Below are 24,338 nucleotides of genomic sequence, written 5' to 3' on the forward strand. Positions count from 1 at the left end.
GATTGCTTATAATTAATAAATCCTGTTGCCCAGTAACACTGCTTTGTAGTTCTCCAGCTTTTTGTTTTACTGTTCTTCCTGTGAAATGACCCTGAAATAGCCACAGTTACTGTGCCTTCCAATAAAGAGCATGCTATAATTCTGCTATATCATTGTTTTGGAAGTGTCACAGTGAAAACAAGGAACTGCATTAAAAAGTCACTGCTTCATTCACTCACACATTAAATACTTAGTGGGCAGTATTCACTGGGTGCTAGTCTAGACAATGATGATACACCTGTCACGGAGGTCACATTCTACTGGGGGTAAGACAAACCACCACAAACTAGTACATATTTATATACTGTCTGATAGAGATAAACGTTGTGGAGAAAAATAAATCAGAGTAAGAGAGTGCAGGGTGGAAGGAGGAGAAGGGAGTAAGGAAGCAAATCACATAGCTATCGGGTTCAAAGGGCAAAGGACAGAATCAGCTTAGTGTATTTAATGAATAGTCAGGAAGGCCTGATGTTGAGTGAGTCAATGGCAGAACAGTGGGAGGTAAGATCAGAGAGGAAGCTGGGAGCTAGATCAGGTATGTAGGACTTTTGATTATAAAGGACTTTTGATTATAAGATAGAGAAGCCTTTTGAAGGTCCACTGATAGCATAGGAGTGATATTATGTGAATTACTTTCAAAGGCTCATTCTTGCCTACTATGTTAAGAATAAACTGGGACGGGAGGTGAGGGTGGGCAGGAAGGGTAAGAGAAGGGTCACAAGTAGACAGGTTAGAAGGCTATTACAATGAATATTCCATGCTAGAGATGATGGTGACCTGGATCAAAGGATAGTAGTGAAGGTGTTAAAAATGGTTGCATTCTGGATTTATTAACAAAAGTTTTTATTTTAAAATAATTTTAGATTTACAGAAAATTTGTTAAGATAGCACAGAGTTCCCATATAACCATTACCCAGTTTTCCCAATTGTTAACACCTTGTGGTACACTTGTCTCAACTAGGAAATCAACATTGGTATATTACTGTAACTAAACTCTAGACTTAATTTGGACTTCACCAATTTTTCTGGATCATTTTTAAGGTAAGATCAATAGGATTTACTGATGAATTGTGATGGAATACAAGAATAATAGGTCAAGGGTATCTCTAAGGTCTCACTTAAGCAGCTGGAAGGATGGAGCTGTTATTTCCTGGCATGAGGAAGACCATGGGAAGATCAATTTAGGAGACAAAAATTTTAAGTTTGAATTCGGCTGTATTAAGTTTGAGATTCCCACTAAAAATCCAAGTGGAGGTGTCCAATAGGCAGTTGGTTATATGAGCATAGGTTTCAAGGACGAGTACATATTAGTTTGAGAGATATTTTAAAAATAGAATTGCAAGAACTTGACACTTAATTGCATATGATGAGGATGGAAGAAGCTAAAAATGACTCCCAGGTTTCCAGGCAAGGAAAAAACAGGTAAATGAAGTTAGAGAAGCTTTTCAATTTTAGCCTTCTAATATTCACGTTTTACCATAATGCTCTATAATGAATCTAAAAATCTCAACTGTCAAAATTTCAATAATAACCCTTTAAAACAATTAACACATTTTGCAGAAAGTATTATTTAGAAAAAAAAACCAACAGGATATATATCAAACATATCAGATTTTTCTTGGTAAAAGAAACAAAAATTCTTTTGGCAAAATTATAAGAGATCAGAAAAGTACAAAATTTAGATTTTTAAAGTTAATTTATATACAAATATATTTAAGTATTCATTTCTTCATTCATATGTTTCAGATTAACACTGATGATCTGTAGTCTGTTCAGAGTTAAATTTGGAGCAAGACTTATTCTTTTAATGACTTTCAGAGGGGAAAGAAAAAGATGTTAATGAAAGCTCATCAGTGAAAATACAGAATAATCTAGAAGGAAGAACTCAGGCACTTCTGTAACAATTCATACTTGACAAAAAAAACTGCTGACATTCTTATTCCAAATGATATGTTTCTGTAGTTTAAATATCAGTACCTTCAGATTTGAACATTAAACAATGAAAAATGGTTTCTCAATTCAGTTCCTTCCAAAGAGAAAATGAGTGATGAAAACTATCATAGGCCATGACAGAACATAATGGCAATTTTATACCCTGGCCTTGCTGGGTAAATGGGCTGGAATTTTACAACATAACCAAAAACTTATCTTAAAAAAAGAAAGAATCCGAGTTTAGGATACATGCACATGGCTTTCAACATACAAGTAATATTTTCAAGCAACTGTTTGGGCTTTTCTTTAATTCTGCATCTCACCCCTCCCTTCCATTTCCATCACTATCATTAATTATCTCTTACCCAGACCATTGCTAAGCTCTTCCTCCTACTCACTGATATTGCGGTCAGGAAAACTGAACTTAATTCCTAATTGTGGCTCTAAACTTGAGACAAGAGCTTTACCTTTTTAAACCTCAGTTTCTTCATCTGCATGAAGGCAATAAATATCTCCTTTTACCTACCTCCCAAGGTTATTTTGTGGAACAAGTTAATTAATGTCCATGGAAGTTATTTATAAACTATAAGGAGCTCTGTTAGAGTATTAGCATATTCCTGGCACAAAGACATAATCATGTTATCACCCTGAGACAAATTCTTCAAGGACTTTTGGTGTCCATTAGATGAGAACAAGTTCCTTGGCATGGCACTCAGGAACATTTTCAATATAACCACAAATGTCCCCCTCAGGCTTTACTTCCTCATAAAATAATCCACTTGCAAGTCACATTAGACTAGTGGTTGTCAGGTTGCACGTCTTAATGCATTAGTGAATGAGGAAGTCACTGAATGGACTGTGATGATCATTTTTAAAAAGGACATCGAATAGAAAATTCTGAGTCTATGCAACACAGTAAGGAAGGGTAAATGCTGTTTTACGAAATTCATCTTTCAATGTTGTATGTACTTGTTACTGGGAAGCAATGTAAAATGTGTTCCTTAATCTAGGGTCCAGGCAAGAGTGTGGCAAACCCCGTGGTGAGCCACTCACTGCTACAACCATGCCTTCATGTTCTGCAGCCATCTGGTTATACTGATCATGCTCCTTGCACCGACGACTACCCTCGTACCTAAACTTTCTGGGTCTCCTTCCATTAGCTGAAAAATGAAGGTAACAGTGCTGCTATGAACGGCTGATCAAAGTCCTTTGTTATTATGCATTAAATGAGATGAGGCACCAAGAGATTTTTCTCTGCTCTTTCTTCTTTCCTGACTGCAAACTCACACGACAAGGTAAAGTAGTAATGTCAGTAGACTTGAGCATTGAAGGCAAAAGAAAAATGAATCCAGTGGATACCAAGCTGTAACATCTGTAAAATTATCCTATTACCTTGGGTCCTAAGCTACTATTTATATGAAAGAGATATTTAAGTCAAACCACATATGGAGTGCTGCCTGAAGACAGAATATAACTTAATATTTCCTTGCAGCCTGAGGGCAAAAATTAATAACATCAGTACTGTAACAAAGTGGTGCCCCCGGGTCTACTGAGAATACAGAGGACTCTGTCCCTATATTACTGTACTTTTCAATCATGAGGTCTATTTTATTAATAGTTTTGTCTATAAATCTTCCTTGCTGTTAGTTAGCTCATTTCACTGATGATAGTAGACTGGACTTGAACAAACTACCTGTGCTAATTTGCTATTTTTCTGTAACCTCATAACCCACAAAATCATGTGTTAGGACTATAACCAAAACGCAAACCTATGTGTAATGGATGTGGACCGCATATGCTCCGTGAGCAGGTGTTGTGACTTCTACCTGACTGGTCAGAGGCTTTTTGTTCACCTCCTGGTTCTTGACTATGGTAATCAAGTTTCAGATAAGTGAAGCACTGTATCAGGGATGACACTAGATTTCAATTTTTAAAAATTAATAACTTGCTTAATTTATACTGAAACCTCCCAAGGTGAAGAATCAAATGAAGTTTAGGCTTATTATTCAAAGTTCCAACTTTTTACTCAGACTTTCTCTCTCTCTCTCTCTTTCTCTCTCTCTCTCTCTCTCTCTCTCTCTCTCTCTATATATATATATATATATATATATATATATATATGCGCAAAAATACTAAAACACGAGCTGTATACATAAACACACATCCCTACTTCCACTTACAACTCTTCATGGCTCTCTACCACCAATAAAGTGCACTCTACTTACCATATTCAAGACCCTTTATTTCCTGACTCAACTAGTATTGCTTCACTTTGAGAATCTCTACCCCCCAGAAAAAATTCTGCTGATAATAACTTGTAACTTAATGCTTCCTTACTTCTGTTTGATGCCAACTTGGTAATTCAACCCCACTTATAATCAATATTATATTTCTATGGTCCATTACCATTAAAGAACTTTCAGGAACACTCTGTATTTTGAATCTTACAAGTCAAAAATTAACCTATCCAATTTCCAAATTATTTATACTTTGTATCACTCGTGGGTAGTGCTGCTGCTATAATTATGTCCATTATTGTATGTCTTTTACTACTTCTGCCTTATAGAACAGAAGTTAAATGCAAGATTCTGGACTCTGTCACTTACTGAATATCAGTCCTTGGGCAATTTTATTTAATTTCTTAAAGTCCAGGACCCTCATTTGTCAAACTGTGTTGAGAATACCTACACGTGAGCACTAAATAAAATGCCTTACTAGCACAGTGTATAATAGTTTAATATTGACTAGTAAAAATTGCCCTCTGTTACAGATCTCTATACGCCCTAAAGCAGTCAGTACATGATAGGTGCCAAGTTTAGAAAACTTCAGGGCAATTACATACTCATCTTTCTCAATCTCCCCATTCCCCATTCAGTCACCAATTTTTGACAGTTGTATTTCTTGGCTACTTTAAATACTCTCACATTCACTGTCCTACTCATGTCATCATTATTTAACATCTAAACTACTGAAATGGTCTCTTAATTGATTTCCCTAGCTGCCCAAAGCCCTCCAATCTAACCACAAATGCAAAAAAAAAATTAATCTTGGTAAGATTATAATGACATTTTAATTACCAAACTGTGTCTGTTTTCAGTTCTCATCCTAGTTCATCTTTCTGCAGCATTTCACACTCTAGATCATCTCCTCCTCTAAATTCTCTCTCTATACTTCCTAGACCAATATACCAAGTTTCCTTCCTCTCCTCTTAGCTATCTTGTAATATCTTTGCTTTTCATCTGCCGGCCCCTTAAGGCGGATGCTGTTCCTCAAGATTTGTGACCTGGCTCTTTCTGGAGTCAGACTATCTAGACTGGAATCCTGAATCACTGCAAGCAAGGAGGTATGCAACCTTTCTACGCTGAAATTTCTTCAGCTGTTAAATGAGAATGAGAATATTATTACCTATAATAGCAAGGGCTGAAGCTTATACATTTAAAAAATACATTTTTTAAAAATCCACAGAAAGGACTTAAAATAGTATCTGACATACGGATAACACCATCTAAGTGTTTCATGTTTTCCCCCTCTGGCTTCAACCATTGCATATGCAGACAGCTCACAAAACTTCTCTGTCACAGCATACATTGCACTGCACTATCTACAAATTTTTCCATTGGATTTATAGTTACTAAATTCCACCTTGGAATTATGAGGCTAACACATAGCAGGCAATCAAGAAATGTGTGTGGAGTAAATGAATAAATTCCTCTAGGACCATCCTACCACTTCTGCTGTACCCCTCATCAAAATCTTCATTGTGTCCCCCACACTTCCCTCAATCAGCCTTAATCTTTAAGTAGGCATTCGAGATCCTCTATGCCCCACCGACGTTCTCTGGCTCTAGCTCCTGTGATTCCTCTTGTATTCCAGTGAAAACTGATAGACACTCACAATCATATGCTTTCCAAAAGCCCCAAGAATACCAATCAAACTCCTTATACTGAAATGGTTCCAGTCTCGTACTATATTCTGTAACTGGTGAAGATGCTACACAGAATAGACCATACACCTGCATTTTATTACATAGAAAGGTTAGAAAGGCTCTAAGAATGATAGAGAATATTTTATCAGCTTCTAAATAAAGAAGGAAATCAGAATTATAGAGCTGAAAGGGCTCATACTGAACATCTAGTCCAGGACACTTCGAGGCAGTTTAGAAATTTGCTCAAGGCCACACAGGGATTTATTGGCAGCGTAAAAATCAGGCTCCCAGGCCATTAGATCCTCTAGGTCAGGCTGGTTCCACCTAACAAAACAGGGACACTTTCTCCCAGTGTGGACACGTGCAGAGCTCTCTCCTTCTCCCAACATTGAGCTCAACAAATGTTAAAACTTATGTTATACACACCACGGAAAAGCCAAATCCTGTTGTTCTTGTGTTTTACAAGTCTCTGGGTAACATATCTCTCATATTCTTATTCCCTTAAACCCCAGCATTGGTTCAAAGGTTGTTTGTAAGGTTTCAGGACAAGAACAAAAGGAGATCTTTCTCTGATGCCAACCTGCATGCAATCAGGCCCGCAGAGGGGAACTGGAGCTAGTCATGCGGTTGCAACTGATTCCAGAGACTGAGCTCGCATTTATCCACGTATTTCTAGTAGACATTCTGCCACAGTGGCATGAGCCAAACCAAAAATGGAAAAGGCTCATTAGCACCTCAGGGTTGTAAGCAAGTACCAAAGTGCATATATGCATTTAGACCACTGACTCTGAAGGTGCTGGCAGTACCTTAATTATATATTACATGAATGCATACAAATAGCCTTCCCTACCCAGAGATTCTGATAAGAGGAGTAAGAATGGAGGGAGGTAGACATGCACATTTTGAGAAATCTTTCAGTGATTTGGATTCAACATGCTCCAGTCCCGACTGAACCACTAGTTCACATCCTGTGTAACTCTGAACAAGCTGCCCAAGAAGACAACATATATTACTATTGACAACAATGGTTCACACTTTTTACAGTGATTCATAGCCCTCACACATGTATCATCTTCACAAGAGACCTGGAAAGCTGACAACGCAGGCAACATCACTACTATTATTCTAGAGAAGAGGAAACTGAGGCTCAGGGGAAAGCTTACTGGCAAGAACTGAACCTGGGCCTTCCATTTCCCAATCTCATGCTCGTTAGGGAGAGCGCTAACAACCTGGAAGTTAATGATAAAAGCTGACCTTAAACCCAAATCTATTACTGAATTCACAATGCGGATTATGGTATCGTTCAATCTTCATTTCTCTTTTACTCAAGAGATGACTTAATATTTTTTCTTCCTTTTTTCACTTTTTATTATCCTCAAAGGAACACCACAAAAATGCCATGTACCAGCTGTCCGAGAAGGGCAAAAAAATCTTAGGGTTGGATGGATGCCAGGAGGCAGTGATCAATAGCAGTCGTGTTTAGAATTTAAATGAGACTCATGTTAAAAGCAATTCAGTGAGGTTGAAGCCCTATAACAATATACTTTCCAGTTTCCAAAGAAAGCTGCACTAATTAAATAAATGGGTGAGCTTGAGAGTGTGTATCATTTCCAACTGAAAGAAACGAAAGGACTTTATGAAATAAAAATCAATGTTTCTGTACTAAGGGGGAAACGATATACACAGGTGAAAATCAAAATGGGTAAAACAATTGGTCTTAATTCTAGCACTGATCATCTTAGCGTCCAAAGACAGATAAGCAATATGATTATTGATAAAGAATCTTTTGGATCATGTATACACGATTTATGCATATTGCAAGTTTAACATTTGATCTGGAATTGCTAAAGATTTGTTCCCTCTAGGAAAGATAAAATGAGGCTCCATTAACAAAAGACTCTACTTTAATACAGTAAATTCTTACTACTGGACCAGGTACGTGACAATAATTACCTCTCAAATTGATGTTTATCGGTAAATGATGAAAGTAAGAGAGTAAATACTTAATTCACATAAGATGTGCACAGAGGATATTTGAATAACAAGAGTCTATCGCAAGAATGAGGTAAACCGAATTTAAAAAGTCTATTCATGGGAAGATAATCCCTTCTTTCATTAGATAATCCTTCAAACTCTCTTTCCCAATGTCTGTGGTCAGTTATTATACACAATTTCAATTTATGGACCATTCATACTAATGTCCATTTTATCACCCGCATTTTCCTTATTCGAAATACAGTCCAGTTTAATAGCTCTCAGGGTCCTCTCTGATGGCATGAGCAGTAGAGACCTACACAACATGCCAAGGCCACCAAACTACCTCAGATTTAGTGTAGAAACTGGGAAATTCCCTGAGGTGGGGAGGTCTGTGACCAGTACAATGATTACCGTGCACCGTTTAGAAAATATACATTTTTTTCTTTTTAATATGCACGAGACTCAAAAGAATGTTTATTTCCTCATTTAGGAGAAACCATTTTATAAGTTTTAGGAGGTAAATCCCCTTCTGGGAACAAGGGGATTTAGAAAGAAATGTGTATTTAAGGAATATAAATATTTAATTTCCTTTCATAGCTTTCATAAAATATGGATGAATCGAGGGGCTAAGGCCCTAATACTTCTGGAATTACAAGAGTTATCCATAATACCCTATATATTCCTGAATCCACATATTAAAATATCTAAGCTGAAAGCACATCTAGAGATCTAGTCTACCGCTTCATTTTTTAAAATAACATTTTTAATTGAAGTATGACATATATTCAGAAAAGTGTAGAAATCATAGCATATAGCTTGATGAATTTTCACAAAGAGAACACCCTCATGTTTCTGTGACCCCAAATAAGAAAGCAAATACCCCCACATTCTCTAGAAACACCCCTTATGCTCAACCCAGTAACAACCCCCTCTTTTCCCAAAAGATAACCCCATCATCCTGACTCTAACCCCAGATGTTAGTTTTGCTTAAAACAAAACAAAATAAACCGAACAAACAAACAACAACAAAAACCAACTTCATACAAGTGACTCTTGTATTTGGCTTGTTTTGCTTAATATTTATGAAATTTGTCCTTGTTATTGCATGTAGCAATGATTCTTTCATAACTATATAATATTTCATTGTATCAATACCCACAATTTATCTACCCTGAAATTTCCAGTATTTGATTATAAATAGTACTACTATATGAACACCTTTTGGGACACATGTATGCACATCTCTTGGGTATATATATACCTACCTAGAAGAGGTACTAAGGGACACAGGGTAGGCATACATCAGCTTAGCAGAGACATTGCCAAACATTTTCCCCAAGTAGCTGTAGTATCAATTAGGAAAAGCTTAGGGAATTGCAGTGATTTTACAACTAAACATACAGTGATTTAGGAAAAGAACCAGCGATAAATTCCAGGTCTCATAATTTACTACTACTCCCTTCTGAACATTATAGATAATGCTCAAGGCAATCGGGGTGGGAAGATTTCCTAATGTAAAACCTGAAGGATAGAAAACTGATCACCTCCTAAAATAATGCCAAAAGAACTCTGCATATTACGTCCTGAGACAGATACCTGAGAGGTTTGTAACCTACCAATTAGGTATATGACCTTAACCAAGTCACTTACCTAGCTTCTCTGTGGTAAACCTTTTTCAACTGTCAGATGACTATAATGCTTCTATTTATTACATAAACTCATTAATAAAGTGGGATAATCTTGATGAAAATGCTTTGGAAAGAATAAAACACTATGTGATACAGAAAATCTGCACTAACACAGTCCCTAAAGAACTAATGCTGGAGTTCTCATCAAACAAAGAAATCTTTGAATCCTATAACATATATCAATAATAAAGGCAAATGAAAAAAATATTCCCACATAAAACATTGCAGATACCTGCCTACATCTTTACCCAAAGTAAGAAAATATATCAAACAGAAATCATTTAATGTTGCTGATAATAATGGCAATAACAGCAGTAATAAGATTAGCTAAATAGAGCTTTACAGTTATAAAACATTTCATATATAATTCTTTTGAGAGTAAAAAATAGATGTCTGTGAGAAAAATATGTCTTCCTAATGATATTTTCAGTACAACTGATTCCCTCTAGTAATAAATTCTTCTATCCACCACTAACTTTTCTTTTTAGAACACTGGCTTATGGTACTCTCCAAAAGAAGTCCTTATGGTTTAAAGGAGAGGCAATAAAGCTTGGCCGCTCAATAGCCCACACACAACACAGCAGCAAGTAAAAGTTCATCTCCCAAAAGGGCTTTCCTTATTCACAAAAAAGTATTTCACACAGTACTAGCGGATCCCATTAATACTTGAATATAAAGTATCAGCTTTATTCTATTGCTCATCTCCAAAATCAGAAACGGCGTTTGGGAATTGGTACAAAATTTGTATCTCCACTCCCCTTTTTCTATGTTCCTTTTCTTCTTAGTTTCTAGTATTTCCTTTTTCCATTAACTTCTCCTTTAAAAGACTGAGACATAGTCTTCTCTTTAAGAAATAGTGGCATTCTCTTCTTCCCTTTCCTCCATGTCCTCCCTGCTGATTGTCTTAGATTTTTTGACTGTTACAAGTATGGCTGATCCTGTTTACACACCATGTGACAGTGACTTATTTCCATGTCTTCTGGCAAAAGAAGTATAACTCCAAACTATTTACAAGATGACAATAATATTTGGTATATGTCATTTAAGAAAAGATAAAAATATACTATGAATTTAGCAATACAAATCCCTATTTTGATAAGAGCCTTCGCATACTTTTAAACATTGACTTTACACACACACACACACACACACACACACACACACACGATATAATTTATTCTTTGTATACCTAATGTTGGGTGCTTATGAATATTTGAAAAAAATCTCTGAAATAACATGGAAGACCCACACAGATTCTTGTACCACAGTTTGAAAATCATTAAAGTCAAGTTTTGTGGTAATTATCTAGACCTGTCACTACTTCTTGGTGTAAATAAAAGGATCCTGAGTTGTGAAGCAAAATCTTAAGAAGGAAGAAATGATCCACATGCATGTTTCCTCCCAGTACACTGTGTCAGAAATCACAATTGTATAATCTCCCAAAAGCCAGCAATAGCTTTATGAACAGTCAAAGTTATCTCATCCTACAGACCATTAGAGAATGATAATACATATAAAAATATGTATGGGTCAATGATTCTAAGTATCGGTCTCCACAATCATGATGGGCATACACACATGCTCACATCGTTTCTATAAAGTAGAATATATATTAACCATTGGAATACCCACATAGCCATACAATTACCAACTGACTACATTGATTCAAATAAAGTTAATTTGTCTTCTGTTAGTGAAGATGTATCTATAAACTACCAACTAAAGCATATAAATCTCAAATTATCTCCAATTTGAGATAAGCAGAATAAACCACAATTGAGTATAAAGGGCATCATAGGAATTTATTTATTCTGTTTTGGTCCAATCTGAACTCAGAGTCCTAATGTATTAATATTAAATGGACCTAAATGACCACCTAACTGAACAGAGTTTATAAGACCATTTAATAATACAATTATTGTCTACAACATATATGAAGATATATATATATATATATATATATATATATATATATATATATATATGGAACAGGGAGAGAGAGAGAACGCATAGCAGATGAGTACTTTGTGGCACTTTATTCAAATGTGTTTTGAGTCTATTTCCCCCCAACTTCATATGATTAGAACGCTTTATTTTGCAAGTTTCATTGAAAAAAATTCTTTACGAAGTATTAGAAGAAACACCTCATGAAATAGTTATTAAAATTCTGTCTCAAATTAATCTCAACACATACTGCAGCCCTCAGTCACAAGTCAGCAGGTAGAGACAGATCTGCATCTCTGTACTAGTTCTCTCATGGTCTAAACACATTTGAACAGGTTGCGATGACTAGGTAACATATTTTCAATGCCATCAAATACAATATTCACCATGACATTACCAACAAAGAAGTTTTCACAGAATCCTGTTTTCATCAATCAACAAATATTTATGAGCAAGGTACTATTAATAGAAGTTGTGAAGTCACAACTTCAATGGGGATTAGGTTTCAAAGTCAACACGCAAGGTGAAAATCAACATGCTCAAACTACTAGACAATCCCTTTCATCACCCAAAAGTAAAAATCCACTTAATTTTGTATATTCAACTACACTAAAGCTTGAGGAGACAAAAGGAGGGATGGAAAGGAAACTATTATGTACATGCTAGGACAGGTCAACCTTTCATATAATTTATTAAATTCTTAACAAACAGGCTATGGGTCAAGTATTCTAAAGGGATCCTGACTGCCTACGGCGTTTACTACATTCTGTTTTAACATCAAGAGTACATATCCTTAACATAAGTCAATAGGTTTGTTTGAAATTGTGCTGAATAAAAAGATGGGTTTGGAGAACAGCAGCAACTCAAAGAGCAGTGGGTGTTGGGCACAGCCATAATTTAGCAGAAATGTAAATGCATATAACGTAACTCCACTGTATTCTATGAGCACAACTGTTGGGTTTCAAGGAACCTGTAAACAACATAGCATTGACATGTAAATATTAAGAATAAATATACCTGCATTTCATTGATTCATTCAATAAATATTTATGTGCTTTTACTATGTGCCAGCTATGAAAAACTCAGTTGCTGCTCTCAAGGAGTTCACAGTCTAGCAACGAGAGAGACAATCACTAAATATCATGACAAAATAATGTACAGAAAGCACAGTGGAACAGGAAAGAAGAAATGCCTACACCTGCCTGATGGAGGCAGGGAAGGCTTCAAAAAGAAACAGTGCTAGAAGGAAGAAGTAGTAAGGAGAGAACATCCTAGGAGAGGGGAAGCTCATGTAAAAGTTAAGGAATACAGGAGAACATAGCATGTTTAACTGCTCTCCATGGGCTGAAAATAATGGTAAATTGTTTCATATTTCATTAATAAGAAAAACAAAAAAATTGATCACTGGGAATATGAGGTTTTATAGGAACTAATAGGAAATTAACAATACTCTGTATCTGCCAATGGTTATGTAATTAACTTTTCTGTTTCTTAATGTATCTACTATAAAATTGAATTAACTCTAGATAAAGAGAGCAATTTCAGGAGAAAGTGTTTACTTCTAATTTCTGTTTCAGCTTTTAAGATCCTCAAATATGAATACTCTTGACTACCTTGGACATGAGGTGACAGTATGGCCGATTGCTTCAGTGTCAAGGCTTTGGAGTCCTGTAAAGCAGATTCAAGTCCAGGCTCTGCCATGTCCTAGCTATGTGATCTTGGGAAAGTTGCACAACCTTCCTAAGCATCAACTTCCTCATCCACAAAATAAGGATGATAATATACCAGTTGCCTCACAGTGCATTTTGTGAGGATTAAAGCAATAATGCAGGTAGAAACTTTAATCACACTATTTGTAACATAGTAGGCAGTCAATGAATGATAGCAGCTACTAATTACTATTATGCTTTACACAGGCCATGAAAATCATACCCCAAACTAATGTTGCTATTACAATTCCTATTTATTCTAGAGAAAAAAATAAATGGATACTCTACAAAATCTTTTGGTAAATTTAACATTGATGCTATGGAAAGTTTCAGTATTATCTGGGTTACAGTCTTTAGTAAGTGCTGTGACTGAGAGAAGTATTAATAACTTCTTTGTTATTATTTTTATGTGTGACAATTTAAATAAAATAAATCTAATAAAACTCTAAACTACATTCAGCGCTCTTTGGCATTTCCTATATTGTTACATGGGGGTTTAAGGTAGAACGAAGAGCACATACAGAAGCATCCAGAGACCTGGGGTCTAGCTCAGTTTTGCTCTTATTTTAAGACTTTGGAAGAACTATCTATTCATCAAAGGTTTTCACTGTCTTATATGCTAAATAATGATTTGGAATATAAGAGTGATATCTTTAAAAGTGTGTACTTTGAGGGGGAGGTGGGAATGAAGAGTTACTACTGTTTAATGAGCACAGAGCTTCAGCCCAGGATGATGAGAAGGTTCTGGAAACAGGTAGCGATGTTGGTTGTACAACAATGCGAATGTAAGTAATGCCAAATGGTACACTTAAAGATGGTTAAAATAGTAAATTTTATGCTACATATATTTTACCCAATAAAAAAAAATATTTAAAAAAATTTGTTTGTGTTCTGTATTCCTTTTAGCTACTCATTCATCCACTCAGTCATTCATTCATTCAAATATTTATTAAGTGCTTATGATGAAGTTAGCATTGTGACAGGGATATAAAGAAGAACGAGCCTTAAAGATGAGCGGAAAAGACAGGCATGATCCAAATAAATGCTATTTTGGATCGTGCTTTATACAGGAGACTAGAGTGGGAGTTATAAAAGCAGAAGTCCATTATGTCTGAGAGGGTCAGAATAATCTTCGTGAAAGGGAGAACTCATAAACTGAGTCTTAGAGGACCATATATTCACATGCAGACGATAATGCAACCGGTGCATCCCTTCCCCATTGTTAAATCTGCATTGCTAGAGGAGGACAATTTCTCTGACAACATAACACTGAAAGCACTCTTAAATAACCCAAGATAACTAAAGTTCTAATTTAGTAATCCTCTTCTTCATTACAGGGACGAGGGGGCAGAGGGAATGGGGAGAGGGGAGGAGGGGAAGAAAGAAAGAAACCACTGCATTAATCTTCAAGCAAACCAAAGCAACATTAGAATCACAATAAAAGCGAAACCTACTTGGGTTTTCATTGTTAACTTGGGTAGATATTAAAGGAAAATAAGCATATCATCCAAAAGACTCAGTGTTGCTTATTTAAAAAGTACAAGGACAGCATAATGGGTCTATTTTAGCCCTAAAACAAGGTCTTATTTGAGCAGTTTCTTAGAGACATCGAAAGACCCATTTAGGGCACCGTTAAGGAAATAATTGTATCAGGGCAGCAAATGGTGCCCTGGAAAAGTTCAATCTCTTCACATGGAAGCAATCTGCTTTCCTGGGAATTGCGACTATAAACACAGTTATGCTTCTATTAGCTTGTTTTTAATTTTATCAAAAGCTGTTTGGTTTAAAATAAACTGATCCTCTAGAGCCCTTGGAATCCTAACTGTATTAAGAACAAAGAAAGAGACCAGTCACATCTCAGTACTATGAAAAGCTAAATAAGAAAAAAAGGGCCAGGGGAGTTGGAAAGGTTCTATGAAACACATGGAATGGGGAGAAGTTTCCCTCAAAATGAAAAATCTGAATTTGGTGTTAGTCAATAAAGCACTGCCAGAAAGGAATAAATGCAAAGGCTTGACATCTGGAAAAGTTAGAAATGACCACTACCAACATTTATCAATGTCTATTTGTAGCTCCATAAGGAGAGAGGATCCTTCAGCAGATCAGCCTACGGTAAGATAAGGGGAAAAATAGTAGTTACCCACAATGTTGAGAAAGGCTGAGGACTTGTACTAGGAATTGCGTTGAGTACCATTCATACTTTTTGTCACATATCTTGGCTCAGATCAAGATTATATGGGACCACGACAATATAAACATGATTAAAAATGACCATGCCATGTATAGCCTTTGAAGTTCAGAAAAGGAAATGATATGTCTGGGGTCACCCAGCAATGCAGACCCAACTTGTTTTCTAGTCTCAGTAGAGAGTTCTCCCCTTAGTCAAGGTATGTGCTATTAGTAATTTTCTATGAATATATGTTAGCCCACGTACCATAGATCAGGTTTATTTTTTAAGGGGAAAAAAAGAAAAGAGATTAAAAGTTACATAAACAAACAGCATGGGGCGGTAACAATAAGAGGGAATGAAGAATCAGGGAGCCTGAATATACATACCAATTCCCCCACCAGTGATGAACGGTAAATCATTTACTTGCTTTTACCCTTAATTTATCTGGGTACTTTAAAAATATGAAGTATGTATTTAAGTAGAACCATTATTTCAAATAAAAGCTTCCCTGGAAGCTCAGTGAACATAGAGAAAAAAATGAAGCTGCTCCGATTAATAACAAAATGGGAGCCTAAGTCCTGCCTAAATAACCCTCTCATCTCCTGCCTGTGGCCCCAAAGTACCTCTGCAGAACCCATAGCCCATTCAATGTACTATTTGAAACTACTGGAGTAAATCTGTGGAAGCCACACTCTTAAATTTCATGGCCCTCTGCCAAGGTTGCGAATCCGAGAGGCCCGCTCTTTCCTCATTGCAGTGAGAGAGGTGCTACCCAGCACTGCAATGGGGCTCTCTCTGTGGAATTATCAGGAGGATAGAAAACACTGTAACGGGAATGACATTCTCACTGTAACTCAGTGTTATTTAACTCAGTGTTGTGTGCCACCAGTGGTATGGGTCTTGTAAACACTGAACTGTACTGAGATATCACAAAGTGACTTTTCTCCCAGCAACTCTCATTATTCTATAGCTTTGAGGAGTTAAGCCCCTAATCTCTTAGAGAACGTACTTGCTTTTTGATAACATAACGATTGTTCAAGGAGTTATGAATTAATATCAGAAGCACAGTTTGATTCCATTAGCAAAATCTCCCAACTCTCCTGATTTTGAAAGTCATCTTCCTGAGTGGTTTTGTTGTGTTTGTTAAAGATTCCAAACAAAGAATTCATCAGATACTAAAATTTGATATCCAGAAAAAGAGTGGACCCATTACATGTAATTCATGTTACTGGGCATATTTAAAAAGTAGAAGAAATAGTCCAGGGGGGAAAGTCATTGAGCTGTCTTGTTTGCCCGAACAAGTTTATTTATGTAGGTATGTCTACAACTGTACAATAGTGCTTAACTAGGACCTTTTTTGTTACTCTCTCCTTGTACGAGCATGAAGCAAAAGGAAGACAATAAGCTTATGGTATCAGGGATTTATTTAAAGGAAGAAACCCCAATTCACTCCAATTGTCTGCCTCTGAGAAAACTGCACAGAAATTTTGTGTATTCTGAGAGCTACCCCAGGTACCGCATGATCCTAAATCAGGAAAATAAAACTGATTTATGTTTGGCATTTTGTACTTAGCCAGGAATGTGAAGTGGCTCAATTTAGAAAGGTTTTTGTAAGGTAATGGTTAAAACAAGAGCATGTTTTTTGTTTGTTTTGTAAATAGTCAGTTAACCAGGAAGTTGGAGCATTCTGGTTAATTGTGATTTTGCTATATACTGGTATTTTATAGCTCAGTTTGGTTCTTGTCACTGAATTTGAGTTACAATGTTTGGTATTTGGATCCATTCAGCAAGGACACTTGAAAACTCACCAGCTATCTTTAAAGGCTTAATTTGTCTTTTTTTTTTTTGGGGGGGGGGGGTTGTTTTGTTTTTTCACCAGCTGCTTTGGAGCAGGGGATGTTTACATCTTAATGTAAAAAATTAAAACAGGCATAAATAAAAAAAAAAAAATGTCATGGCCTGGAGAAGTTCAAAAAGATTTGGAAGAACTGACATAGAGTTTTTACTTTGTCAAGTAATGATGATTTTTAAAATCATTATTTCATAAATGAAAGGACATTCCAGAGTCAAAAAAAATAGAAAGAAAGTTCTATTAAAATGAATAAATTTAGCTTTACTTTCTGAAACTGTCAGTAGCCATAAAAAAGACATTATAGCCCAGTACATTAGGAAACCACTCCAGACCATCTCTCAGGCCTATTCATGTTCTAAAATTGTACAACTTCTATTTCTTTGGATCTCCTATCCTGAAAGAACTAAATGGGACCACTTTAGGTATCCAAAAAACTATTTCCTAAGGCTATATGTTAGTAAATAAAGTGCCCGAGGGTCACTAAAATAAAAAAGTAATAAAAACCAGACAGAGAAAATCAAGTTAAAATTTATGACTATAAAACTCAACTTCAGGGAATGGCTTTTGGACAGTAGTTCGCCGTCCTCCCAGGATGTCAGCATTCTTAATAAACCTGCTTTTCTTTCCATAAAAAAACAACACACACACACACACACAAAAAGAACCCAAAAAACAAACCTTCAACCTCAAGAGTATGACTTCATCTTAGTTATTTTAGTATCATTTCCCTCACACATGAAAAATAAGAATCATAAGCAATACTTCACTTTCTAGTGTTTTCTAGTGTTTAAGTGCCTCTGAGTTATTTCCTACTATTTGCTCCCTCATACTCAGTGTTAATTCTTATCTACTTCATACCTTTGCTTAATAAATTCTACTTTCTTCTCAAAAGCAGCATAGTACTGAGATATTTCTGGGGATCTATTTCCTCAAGTTCAGCACTGTTGTTCCTTTCTTTACATTTCTGCAAAATCCTTCCAGCCACCAGAGGATGGTACAAGCATTTGTGAACATCAAAGAAACATGAGGAAATCTAGCTGGATGATGAGGTGAAGCTATATTTCCAGGATTTTATAACCTCCCTGAACCCAAAAAGCTATGTGGTCTATTGATCATTGCTACAACTATTTCTTTAGATCTCAGTTTAAAATTTCTAAGTTATAAGAACATACAGCATCCTGTTAGCTAAAGTAAAAAAGTCCACTGTGCAGTTCAAATATTTCTGTGCTAAAGTTTTGACACCCAAAAGACCTCTATTTCCCCAATTACTAAATATCGGGTACCCAGAAAACATTAAGAGTTTCGACTTCATGTTTCTCTTCTACTCCTAACACTGCATATTCTACTCAGATCTTAGATCTTTTAACAAAAAGTATCAGAATCAGGTCCAATCCAACTTTATTTTACTATACTCAGACTTTAAAGCAATTTTCTTAGGAATTCTTTCTATGTCGGGGAAACGATAACCACCAACCATCGGTTGAGAAAACTCGTATTATCACTAAGCCTTCTCTTTTCTTGGAAATAAAGATAATTCCATTAACTATTATTCAAATACTTTTTTCCATTTTTTTAAAAAATACTCTGCATCCTCTATGCTCCTCTTCATACAACACATTTGCTGAATGAGGCACAAACAAGGTAGAAAGACAGCTATGTGAGTCCCTTTCTCACGCTTTCAGTTACTATGTACTGATTTCTTAAAATTGCTGTAAACAGGTAAGACTACACTTCCTAGTATAGAAAGTCTGCAAATATCACTTTCTTTCAAACAAAGGCATCATCTGGAAACCTGATAGGTTCAGTGATTGAAGGATGCTCTAAGCTGAAGCTGACCAAAAGGGCCTCAGAAGGCACAACACCAAGTCACACAATGATTAAATACCAGATGTGCCAAAAAAATGTATATAAGTGGACACTGGTCAACGTTGCTCAAGCCATAGTTCACCGTAATCAGAAGTGTCTGGACACTGTTGGTAACCACTTTAAGCCCCTCTTGTAACTGTAGAAGTCAAATGTGACTTGTATTAATCTTTTGTTACCGGTGTATATTGAGTATTATAATTAAAATACAGTTTTCCTTTCTTAAAATGTGTATACATATTTTTGGCACCCTTGTATATTAAAGAGAGGACAAGTGTACTCTAAAACTATCATTCCATCATTACACATACACACACACACACACACACACAAATATAGGAAACCTGATTATTCACATTATATATTTCTTCTTAGACATCACTGCTTTACAAAGCCTCTCCACATAAGATCCTCTGGGTCTATTTTCAAAGGGGCACCTGAAGAGCCATAAAGGCCTTCATCCCCTGTCACTTTCATTTGAAAAGAAGCTGGGTGTAAAGAGGTTGATCCAAGCTAATTCCTTGGGTTCTGTCAATCAGCCTAAATCTGTCACTGCTGCCAGTCCAGTGTTCCGAGGACTACTTGAGTCCTGGCTACAACGCATCCACTCTGCTAATATCACTCTTACAAGAGGGCTGCTATTTCTGAGAACTCAGACAAGGCTGTGAAATGGAGGCAGCTCCACTATTCAGAGTGATATTAAAACACAGCCCCTGTCTACTGAAAGCTCCTGGCTGAGAAGCAAAGCAATGTCGGCTGCAAAGCCCTTTCTATTTGTTCCCAGTACAACCCTTGGTAGTTATTCAGAAATGAGATGTCCTCTTGACAATAAACTCCTCCTCCTTTTTCAGAAGTCCGGAAACAAACACATGACAAACACGGGAGGGGATGGGGAGTAAAGGGACGGGCTTGGCTAGAGGAGTTCACTTTAGAGATGTGCCCCAATGAAAAAACCTAACTCTGCCAGCCTTTACAGCTTTCTGTTTTGTTTATTTCCCAGCTGGCACAGTATCAAAACCAAATGTATACACCAATTTATAGAGAAATAAAAGATGAACAAGAGACAGGCTCAAGAATGAGAGCAATCTTTTATGGCTTAAACCACTATGAAAGATGAAGCACACAGCATCAACAAGAATAAAACAAGTATAAAAAATAAACCTTATTTAGTAATATACACAAATATGCATGAATATACACAAAGGAAATATCATAGCAGGGCTTTCTTTTGACTCCAGATTATATCTTTCATTTTACAATTTTATATGCAGAAATGAGAGCTTCTTAGTGAAATATAACAGGTTTATTTTTATAGGAACATGCAATACTCATTCATAAATATCAAATGCTTTCATTAGATTTAAGATTTTCTTTTTAAATTTAAATTGTCTCCACTACAGCTCCTAGGATTTAACTTCCATGCCAAGATAGTTCACCTCTGCATTTTAAAAGCAAATATAGAATCCACCACCCGATTTAGCTGTCAGGCTACATACACACACCGCGGCTCTCGTTTTTGGGCACCTTTGAAGACAGAGTGCTATTAAATACTGAATATAAGCAGTCTTTTCATCTTACACTGTACAGTAATTATTTCCCACGTCAGAACTACAGCATGAGTTACCATCTCTGACTTGCTCTCTAAGTGCTATGGGCCGAATGGAAAAAAATGAGAAAGAACACCATGGGCTTACTCAAGGGAGTCAGATCTTTGCTAACTGCCAAGAAGAAGTCACGGCTAGTCAGGCACAGCACAAGGACGTACAGCATGAGAAATGACAAATGTCACTGGGCCCTGGTTCTAGGAAATCACTTCCAGTAAATGTCCTCAGAATGCAGAGGCTGACCCTTTCTCAGTGTCAAACACACCAGACAAAAATTACTGCTGCACACGGATCGTGTTTACTATTGTATATATATATATTTGAGGGAAATTGTACATATATACCTGTGGAAAATTTCTGTCTACAGAATATACAGTGACGGTGTAAGACAGAGCATTCCCCTAGAATTCTAGGAGTTGAACTGAAGCAACCAATACTTTCAGTTATCTGTTACCACGTTGGGTTCACACAGGCCTGGCCCACAGAGTCAACCATCTCCTATATTTAACAGGCACAAAATGTAATAAAAAAAGGTTGTGGAGTAGTAGGGCAAAGGCTAAACAGATTTTCTTAGGCATTTTTTATCCTGCATCACAGTGGAAACAAATGAATATAAGAAAGTAAATGACAGGCTCACGTGGACTTAAGTCCAATTTGGATGTCATGATGCATAAACATAAAATGCAGGTGGAAAAGAAGAGTATTTAAATTCCACTCAGTGTTACAAATATGGTCTCATTAAAATATAAACCCTTACCTTTGCTTGTCTCTTATTGGCTTCTCTTCTGGCTTCCCTTTCTTTCAGTCTTTTCTCCTACAGGAAGAGGGAGAAATTAGCAACATACAGACTTCCATCTATTAGGTATAAACCAGACTACACATTCATAACAGTTTTTTTTTTAACCCAACAGTTCCGTGATGTTCATTTTTCATACATGACATTCATTTTTCATTCACTACTGAGTAATATTTCTGAGACTGACAGACATATTCATAATCATTAAGTATGTGTCAAACAGATCTGGATCAAATCCCAATTCTACCACTTAATAGCTGTGCAATTTGGGGCAACTTATTTATATTGTCTAACTCTCATTTTCTCATTTAAACATGGAGATAACAGGAGCACATATTTCATAAAATTGGTATAAGAACTATATAAAATAACATACATAAGTATTTAGCACAATGTCAGACATATGACTGATACACAATCCACATTTGCTATTAGACTAAAAGAAGGAAAAATGCAGTATTAACTATTTCCCTCTTCCTCTGTCTAAAACAGAATTTGTAAGCATATGAATTCCTTGGGGTTCTTAAAAAACCGGCAATATTTTCTCAAACAAAAAACAATGGAAGATCATTCTTATAAAGCATGTTATTATATTAAAATGCTTTGTAACTTCCACATTAGTTTTCCATTGACCATAAAATAGGCAGAAAATGCAACATTAACATTTTTTAAATAAGAAAAAAAAGTGTACAATTTAAAATTCAAAACAACAAAATGATCCAGTTAAAGTTGAAAATAGTTACCAGAGGGTAAGGGGGGTGGGGGATAGGAGATGAGGGTAGGAGGGATCAAGTATATGGTGAAGGAAGGAGAACTGACTCTGGGTGGTGAACACACAATGGGATTTATAGATGATGTAATACAGAATTGTACACCTGAAATCTATGTAATTTTACTAACAATTGTCACCCCAATAAATTAAAAAAAAAAAAAGTTGAAAATAATTTTGTTTTATATAAAAACCTCTTTTCTTCTTCAACAGTGTTCACCTAATTAAAAAGCTATTTTCAATCCAAAGTTCATAGCTAACAATTTTTCTTAATTTTAATGAACTACAAGAGGTCAATGTAAAATGTGAATAAACAGCAAATAATTTTGTTTTCATGAAGTAATATAAAACTGCAGCTATGATTCACAATTACATTCAACATCCATTAACATGAGAATGAACAAGTTTTCTAAATCTGGGTACTCTATCATTACCATTATGCTTCATATATACATGGCTTTCTCTAGATTCAAAACCCAATCCTAATACATATTCTCAAGACAGACCCGAGGCTGCTCTGTTGCTTACAGCTTTGAGAAGAACAGGACAGGCAGTTGCTACTATCCACCTTATCTGGGTTTATAGACTCCTTTATGACAAAGTTAGAACATAACTATTGAAAGTCTCAAAGAAGGTTAAATACTAATTAATGCGAAGAGGGGAGTCCATAGAGCTTAGAGAGTCACTTTCTATAACTTCAGATTGCACAGTAGGAAAGCTAAATTCTAAATGAAACTAACAAAAATTCAAATTCAAATGGTAACTGTGAATATGTCACACCCCTAAAAACATTCATAATGTCAAAAACTATTGTTTCCGTGATCATTGTTCTTTCTCTACAAATGGCTATTACTCTGACTTCCAAATAAAACATACAACAAAAATTCAGAGCTTAACTTGTTCATTGTCCAAGAGCTTAGGAAGTGATAGAGCTGGATCCCAAACCTGGGTCTCTGTGTGCCAAGTCTAATGCTTTGTTCAATACATTATAATAAAAATTAAAATGTCAGGGTTTGGAGACTTTAACAGATGTGACTGTAATAACAGAAGAAAAATTAAGACCTAGCATTATTTTAACCAGCAGCCAATTAATGCTATAGTTGTTATCACACTCTATCCCTGAATGGGTTCTCTAAAGAGCTTATGAGAGTTGTTCTGCCACTAGAGTAATATAATCTCAATGTTTCCCCAATTTGTGGGAGGGGAAAAAGGTAATGGATAGCAGTTTCTAAACATTCGCACCCAACTTTTTTCATAAAAGTTGGTACCAATTACTGATGTTCCATGAGCATTAGCAGACTGAAAAATAAATGAAAGTAGCAAAATAATATTAAAGAATTTAAAACAACCGATCATAATTATGCTGCTTGAGAGCTGGCTTTAGTTTGTGGATGCACGTTTGTAATTTTACCTCTCTTCTCTTTCACACACACACAATTTAGTTCTATCTTCTACAAAAAGAAGTTTTCATGTTTTGGAAGGCAAAATTCAACAGAGCAATACTTTGTTACTCTATAAAGATCACAGTGATTTTCAAGTGTTGCACTACTTAAACCAATTTTACAACTACAACTGTACAAAACAACAAATAACTAGAAATAAAGTTGTACTTTTATAAAAATGTATCTGTCCGTTAGCACGTTATTATCACTATTATTGTTTTCTTACTAACAGTAATAGCTCTGAATTAAGTAACTTGCCTAATGTCACACAGCCAGTAAGTGATGGACCTAAGACTAAAACTGGGTCTATGCGGCCAAGGACCTCATTGCCTCATCTCCCACACGCTTCTACACCCCTTTCCTCCATTAGAAAGTTTATTTACCTTTGTAGATGCATACATAGTGTTTTTATCTTAATATGTTTTAGATAAATGTTTCATTTCCTTTTATTATTAATAATGGTCTGCTACCACATTGGTCTTTTCATCCTGATAGCATTTTTTCCTTATAGCATTTTGTGGACATTATTTAATCAATTTTTGCCAGTTTTAACAGCTAATTAACCACATTTTACAGTCACACACATTTTTGTTGTAATTATTCAGTAGCTGGCCATCTCCCAACACAT

The 24,338-nt window shown here is 35.9% G+C and overlaps 1 protein-coding gene across 2 annotated transcripts in view; it reads right to left on the reverse strand.

Moving 5' to 3' along the window:
* The window catches only part of DDX10 (DEAD-box helicase 10), a 292,846-nt gene that overhangs the window by 84,052 nt on the left and 184,456 nt on the right, over positions 1-24,338 (reverse strand). For both annotated transcript variants that reach the window (XM_019714905.3, XM_019714904.3), the window contains exon 16: positions 21,461-21,517. In XM_019714905.3, the coding sequence (XP_019570464.3) occupies positions 21,461-21,517 (57 nt within the window). The remainder of the gene's footprint in view (positions 1-21,460; positions 21,518-24,338) is intronic.

The sequence above is a fragment of the Rhinolophus sinicus genome, chromosome 14, assembly GCF_057876585.1.
Source record: "Rhinolophus sinicus isolate RSI-liver-muscle chromosome 14, RSI-T2T, whole genome shotgun sequence".
Taxonomy (NCBI): domain Eukaryota; kingdom Metazoa; phylum Chordata; class Mammalia; order Chiroptera; family Rhinolophidae; genus Rhinolophus; species Rhinolophus sinicus.